Consider the following 7,500-nt stretch of genomic DNA (forward strand, 5'->3'; position numbering starts at 1 on the left):
TATTATCTCTTTCTGATTTTTTTTTTCTTTTTTTTTCTTTTTTTTTCTTCTTTATATTCTTTTGTCACGACTTTTTCGCTATCGAATTGTTTTATTAGATTCTGATCTATTTTTTTTTTGCGATACTAATTCAAAAAGAATTCCTTTTTACATCTTCTTTTTTTTTTTTTTTTTTTTTTTTACTATCATTGCTTTCACAATTAATCTTAATTCTGTAATATCACGCGACTCGATCTTCTCAATGAAGAAATTTTATTATTTCAATATATTCTTCTCTTTTTGGTTTTTTCTTGTTCTTTTTTCTTTTTTTTTAACTTTTATATTTTCTCAAAGTTCTTACAGTATCGACTTTTTTTAATACGGATTCTGATATCTTCTTTTTTTATCGAAATCTAATTTAAAAAAAGAACTTCAATTGCTCTCACAATTTTTTCAATCATTTTGATTTTCATAATATCGTCGGTTGCATCTCATCTGACCTTATTAATGTTTTAATTTTTCTTAGAGATTTTTTTCTTTTTAAATACCTCTTTTTTACTTTTATATTTTTGGCACGATTTGGAATTGTTTTATTAGATCTTGATATTCGTTTTTTTTTCTATTTTTTTTTTTTTTTTCTTTTTTCAATAATACAAATAACTTTTTACTATTCTTATAACTTTCTCATTCAAATTGGTTGTGAAAGAACGAGTAGAAAATTGATTTCGATTTATTAAGAACGGAAGTAACTAAAATGGTAGTAGAAGTCTTGTGATTATATACTCTATATACAGTATGAAACATATAATACAATCAATTAGAAATTTTCTCTTCCTATGAATTTGAAATTATAAAAGAAATGAAATTTCGTTCAAAATTACAGGTTGATCATTAAAATCACATTAAGAAAAAATTATTCATCGATAAAAATCAATGTTTCATTCAATATGTTATTGTTTTGTTTTTTCTTTTTCTTTTTCTGCCCCTTTTTGAGAAAATTTTTCAATTTCGTCTCATGGAAAAAAAATTTGCACTAGTCCATAACGATTCGTTAATATCGATAAATAACAATAGAAAATTTCTTTTTACTGTCTCGTAAGAGTTTATTAGTTTAAATCTTATTAAAAAAATAATCAAACGAGTCAGCTTATTTTGATATTAGAATCGATAGCAATCGATTTTTAAACAGTTCCACAAGTCGATGGATTATACGAGATCGTTCGAGATAGGAAGCCCGTTTAAGTCGGTAGATATCACGTTGGTTTCTAAACAACTTGCTCGGGAAATCATTTCCGTTGGAGGTAGGCAATAAACTCTTTATAGTCTGACTTTTCTCTCGATGCTAAACCCAACCAACCAACCAACCAACCAACCAACCAACCAACCGACCGACCGACCAAGCGACCGACCGACCCTGCTATCATTAGCCTTTAACTTTTAAATACGCGATTCAATGTATGTATCAAACACCATAGAATTTTACCGATTCGTAGAAGAGGAAGTTTCGTAGAGAAAAAAAAAAAAACGTAAAACAAAACAAAAAGAAAAGGAAAAAAACAAGAAATTAATTATAATAATGTAATTTTTTCCATTAATCCAATTTTACATATATGTATATATTTTTGTTCTCTCCTATTTCGTAAAAATAAAAAAATATGGATTGCAAAAATAAATAATTAATCGAATAAGACTAGAGTTGAAAGGGCATAATGGATGGGGGGAAGGGAAGGGAGAAAAGAAAATCGACAACACTTTCGAAACGTACGAATTATTCTTTTTTTTTCTTCACTTTCAAAATTATTACCAATTTATTGTTTATAGCCGGGGAACGCGTTCTCTAAAAAAAAAATCATAATAACAAATCTTGCTGTGGTGTTATTACCAAAAGAAGAAAAAAAAAGAAAAAACAAAGAAAAAAGAAAAGGAAAAAAAGAAAAAGAAAAAGATAAGAAGAAAAAGAGAAAGAATAAGAAATAAAATAAAATCGATCGAATAAATTTCGAGAAACGCATCCAAGATTTTATTAACGATTTCTACGGATATTAGGGATCGTATGATATAAAACTAAATTTTTGAAATGAAACAAGATCAGAATAAAAACTATTTTAAAAAAGTATCACCTAACACTTGCGAGCTTTATTTATTACATTTACGTATCACCCATAACAATGGTAATTCAAATCTGCATGTACGAGCAGCAACAGCAGTAGCAGCAACAGCAAAAAAAGAAAAAAAAAAAAAAGAAGGAAAAAAAGAAAACCAGACATAATCTCTTTCTCTCTCTCTCTCGCTCTCGCTCTCTCACTCTCTTTCTCTTTCTCTCTTTCTTTCTTTCTCTTTCTCTCTTTCTTTCTCTAGTCGGACTTTAAAACTTGAGCAAATTTTTTCCGCTCGTCTGCAACGATTGAAAAGAAACTTGCGTGGATAATAAATACATACATACGTACATACATACGCACATACATACATACATACATATATACATACATATATACATACATATATACATACATACGTGCGTGCATGCATGTATGCATATATCTGAGAGAAAGAAGAAAGATCAGTCCCCAAAAAGAAAATAAAAGAAAAAGAAAACGAAAAAAAGGAAAAAGAATAAACATAAAAAGACGACATTCTTCAAAGTGGTGGTGATCATTGGGTGAGTGGAGGAACGGAACGTTGGTAGTTGCACGAGAGGAGCAACGCGATTGGCCGGTGAGATTCGACGCGGATATCCGAAACGCGGTGTGTGGTAGTCGTGTGCACGATCGAAGAGACACGTTTTGCATAACGCGAGGAAGACGAGAAAAGAGAAAAAGGAGAAAAGGAGAAAAGAAGACAGAGAGAGAGAGAGAAAGAGAGAGAGAGAGAGAGAGAGAGAGAGAGAAAGAAAGAAAGCAAAAAAGGGGAGAGAATAAGAAAGAAGGGAGAAGAGAGAAAAAGAAAGAGAGAGGATGAGGTCGCGCGACATGACAACGAGGAGGCGGCGGCGGTGGCATCTATATAAGAGAGAGAGAGAGAGAAAGAGAAAGACGGATAGATAGTCTCGTTTAAAAAGAGAGAGAGAGAGAGAGAGAGAGAAAGAGAGAGTAAACCAGTCCCTAAAGGGTTCCTCTCTCTCTCTCTCTCTCTCTTTCTCTCTCTTTCATCTCCTGCTCCTCTCGCGGAGAGGCCGTGGGAAGCGCGGCAGATATGCATACCCAATGACCGGATGACCTTCGTCCGTTGCATAAAGATGCCTTTAATTGACCGCGCACGCGAAAACACGTTCGTTTGCTGCTGGTCTGCTCCTGGTCTGTTGCTCCTCCTGATCTTCTCTCCTCCTTGTCTGCGCTCTTGCTTGCTGTTACTGTTCCTATTGCTGGCTGCTGTTTGCTCCTTACTGTTTGCTGCTTTGATGCTCCTATACCGATGCGTTCGATAAAGCTAGCGAGGATGAGCTAAAGTATCTTGGAGTCGTTCGACCACTTTTAAAGTGACCTCATAAATGACGTTAAATTATTTCGGACATAGAAGGTATTAGAAACGATAGGAGCTCGATGGACAAAAGGTTTCCGATTAAAGATAAATCTATCGATTATATCCTGTTAACGCTTGACGAATATTGTTTCTTTCTTTTTTTTTTCTTTCTTTTTCTTTTTTTCTTGTTTTTTTTTGATTAATTTATTTTATTGCTTGTATTTTTTTTATTATTTTTTTCTTTTTGTTTTTTTTTTTTTTTTTTTATTTTTAATCGTACGATCCTGAAATCCCGATGAAGATTATTAAGAGCTCGAAGTTGAATTTTTGTAAGATGTACAATGTGTGTGTATGAAGTATTTGCAAGATTTTATTTTATTTTTATTTTTTTATTTTTTTTATTGTTTTCTCTTCTTCTTTTTTTCTCCCTTTTTTCCCCTTCAAGGGATATTTCGATGTTCTGATGACAATGATTTTCTTTTTTTTCTCTTTTAAATGATTTCGAATCGAAAATCGATCGATTGATAGTTCACTGTCAATTGGATATATATATATATTTTTGTTTTTTCTTTTTTTTTTTTGTTTAGCTTTAATTTTGCGAATATTTTCTTTTTCTATGACATTTATTCAAATCAAAAATACACCGTCCAATAGGAATAAATGTCTAATCTAAGAAAAATATTAAAATATAAATTTTTCGTTAATACGATATATATATATATATATATATATATATATATATATATATATAAAATTCATGAGACATATTAGATAACGCAATAAATACGTAAATACATCACTATAGTATTATATAGATGGATCAGAGAAGATTGTACAGTATATGTATACATATAAATTTCTATAAAATTAATTTCTTTAACGAACCAACATTTTTTAATGTTATCATTTCGTTAACTTCTTTCTCTTTCTCTCTCTCTCTCTCTCTTTTTACTTTTTCTTTTTTTGGTTTTTTCTTTTTTTTTTTTTTCTTGTTGATTCACTACAATGTAATGAAAATCTATAAGAACGTCTGCTTGCTCTGTTTCATTCGAAAACAAACCAGGAAGCGGATCACTGCCAGCCAGCCCTGCGGACAGCGGAGTCAGCGACGTCGAATCCAGTACGTCCTCAGGCGGTAACGAGGACGCGAATCTCTTACTAAAAGCCAGGCTCAATCCTAATTCATCCCTTCAACCGAGTCTGGCGTCTCATCATTCACACTTATCCTCAGGTAAGATGTTTATTTAATAAGATCCATCTTATTTTTATCTTATTTCGAAGTATTTCTTCATTTTATTCTTTAAATGTGTACGTATTTGTGTATACGTCTGTGTAAATGTATGTATGTGTGTGTAACCTTCATTCTTTTCTAATGTATATTAAAAATAATATGATGGTTATGAAAAAAACAAAAAAAAAAAAAAACAAAAAAAAAACAAAGAAAAAGAATAATCAAAAAAGATCATCATAATATACAATTTATATATATATATATATATATATATATAAATTAATTTAAATTTAAATATATATAAATATAAATTTAAATATATTTATATTAATTTCAATTCGATAAATTAGTAATTTAATCTAGATATTATTTTTTTTCTTTTTTTTTTTTCACGTAAAATGTATCTCGCAAAAATTATATATATATATATATATATGTAGAGAGAGAGAGATGGATAAACAATTTGTAGGACTTAAAATTTAATGTCAATCTAATCGTAATTAAAAATGTACGACAGCAGCATTGGGTAGGTCAGCCTGCCACAGTCCTGGTGTATATCCGTCTACGGCGGGTTTTCTACCACCCTCCTATCATCCCCATCAGCATCATCCCTCCCAGTATCATCCGCACAGAGGTAGCTCGCCACACCATCAGCACGGTAACCATACCATGGGAGCAGCGATGGGACCCCCGCATCATCATCACCATCACCAAACGCAAAGTCTTCAACATTTGCATTATCGTCAACCACCTACTCGTAAGTTTCTATTTACATGCTTTATTTATTCTTCTTTCTTTTTTTTTTTATATTATCAGGATATATATATATATATTTTTTAGATCTATCAAGAAATTCTGTCAGTCGAATTTTCTTTTTTTCTTTTTTTTTGTTTATTTATTTATTAATTATATTGTCTACGAGTACGTTGGATTCTTTTTATAATACATACAACAAATATTTGATAATGTATTTAGATAATAAATGAATTTGATTTTTTATATTATTTCATATATATTTCAAACGAATTTATATTATTTTATAATATAATTATATACTTTAATATATATATATATATATATATATATATATATATATATTGAATCAAAATAAATCGGTATCTAAAAATCTAAAGAAATAAAATAATGTTATTAATGTGTATATAATAACGCTATAAGAAGACAGAACTATATGATAGATCTAATAAATATATTTAATACTTATTTTTAACGTACATATATAATTCGACAAATTTCACATAATTCTCGATCTCTCAATATTAAGAAATATTTCTTTACAAATGTATGTTCAATTTTACAAATATACACATCGATATCTCTCAAATTAACAAAATATTCAAAAACATTTTATGAAATTTTTCGAAAAACTATTGGAAAAAAAAAATGAAATAATTCGAAAAGATGAAAAGAATAAAAAAAAAAAAAAAAAAGAAAAAGAAAAGCAAAAAAAAAGAAACACAAAAGAAAGTAGAAAAAAAAGAAAGTCAAAAAAAAAAAATCAAAATATAGGAAGATACAGATAACTATCAAAGGAAAATTACTTCGAGCTTTTTGACAGAAGTATGTATACGATATCAATCGACGTCTCGCTATCAATTTCGAACGAATCGCGTTTGCAATGTCGGACTCATTCTTCGCAGGTGTGCGTGCGTGTTTGTGTGCGTGAAGAAGAGGAAGATGGAGCGATAAAGGGGAAGGGGGGAGGGGGCATGATAGGGATAGGGATGGTAGGGGGGAAAGAAGAAGAGGCTTGAGACTTGAGGAGGAGGGATAGAGGGGCAGAGGGGAGGGGGAGGAAGTTTTCTTTGACCTCATTTCTTTATCGTAGTCGTCGGTCTCCTCGACGACAGTAGAATGTATCTCATAGCGATCGATAGGAACGTTTGGTTATTCGATAATGCTGCGATTTCGAATATAAATCGTAGTTCATATCATATTTTACAAAATAGATTTAATATTAAATGGTGATCATTAATTTGTATTATTTCTTTACGGTGCATCAATCGATAATCAATTATTATCATCGATTATCGTCGATATCGTCGATATTGTCGAACGTAAAAACAAATTTAAACAATGGAAACGACGATGACGACGATCGAGAGAAAGAGAGAGAGAGAAAAAAAAAAAGGAAAAAAAAAAAGGTAAAGAAGATTAGTCCGAAATATTAAATGAAAGACGAAGTTTTTTTTTTTTTTTTTTTTTTTTAAATCTTTATCTTTACCTTTATAAAGAATGTCAAAGAATAAGACGACGACGTGATATAATAAAAGAAAACAATTTTATTCAGATATAATTAATATCGGTGACATAATAACGTCAACAATTTAACAATGATATCGATTTAATGACATTATATAATGCATTTAGCGTTTAGGATTATTCGATTAATCGGGGAAATTAATGAGAAAAATTCATACGAAAGGATTTCGTCGAACGAAACAAACAAACAAACAACAACAACAACAACAATAATAATAATAAGAAGAAGAAGAAAGGAATAACAATGACAAATGAAAAAAATAAAAAAAAAACAAAAAAAAACAAAAAAAGAGAAAAAAGACAATAAGAAAAACAACACAAAAAAGGATTATGTTAAAGGAGAAAGAAAATCAGTGGAGAGGGCGAGAGTAGAGAAGGGGACGAGGGTAAGAGAAAGAGAGAGGAAGAAAAGAAAGAGAGAGAAAGAAAGAAAGAAAGAAAGAGAGTCGAGTAGTCAAGCTACTTGATCTAATCTATCAAGATGACAAGGCGAAACAACACGTTTGTTGTTCCTTCCTTCCTTTCAACGAAGTGAAAGGGATTGCCTCTGG

General features: G+C 30.4%; 1 protein-coding gene across 8 annotated transcripts in view; it reads left to right on the forward strand.

Annotated features, from left to right (window-relative positions):
• The window catches only part of Eip74EF (Ecdysone-induced protein E74), a 248,978-nt gene that overhangs the window by 212,740 nt on the left and 28,738 nt on the right, over positions 1 to 7,500 (forward strand). For 7 of the 8 annotated variants that reach the window (XM_085660452.1, XM_035883978.2, XM_035883974.2 and 4 more), the window contains 2 exons: positions 4,502 to 4,669; positions 5,187 to 5,426. In XM_085660452.1, the coding sequence (XP_085516578.1) occupies positions 4,502 to 4,669; positions 5,187 to 5,426 (408 nt within the window). The remainder of the gene's footprint in view (positions 1 to 4,501; positions 4,670 to 5,186; positions 5,427 to 7,500) is intronic. The other variant, XM_035883980.2, reaches the window with a different exon arrangement.

This window comes from Vespa mandarinia, chromosome 12 (assembly GCF_050613455.1).
Source record: "Vespa mandarinia isolate Hongniang chromosome 12, ASM5061345v1, whole genome shotgun sequence".
Lineage (NCBI taxonomy): Eukaryota > Metazoa > Arthropoda > Insecta > Hymenoptera > Vespidae > Vespa > Vespa mandarinia.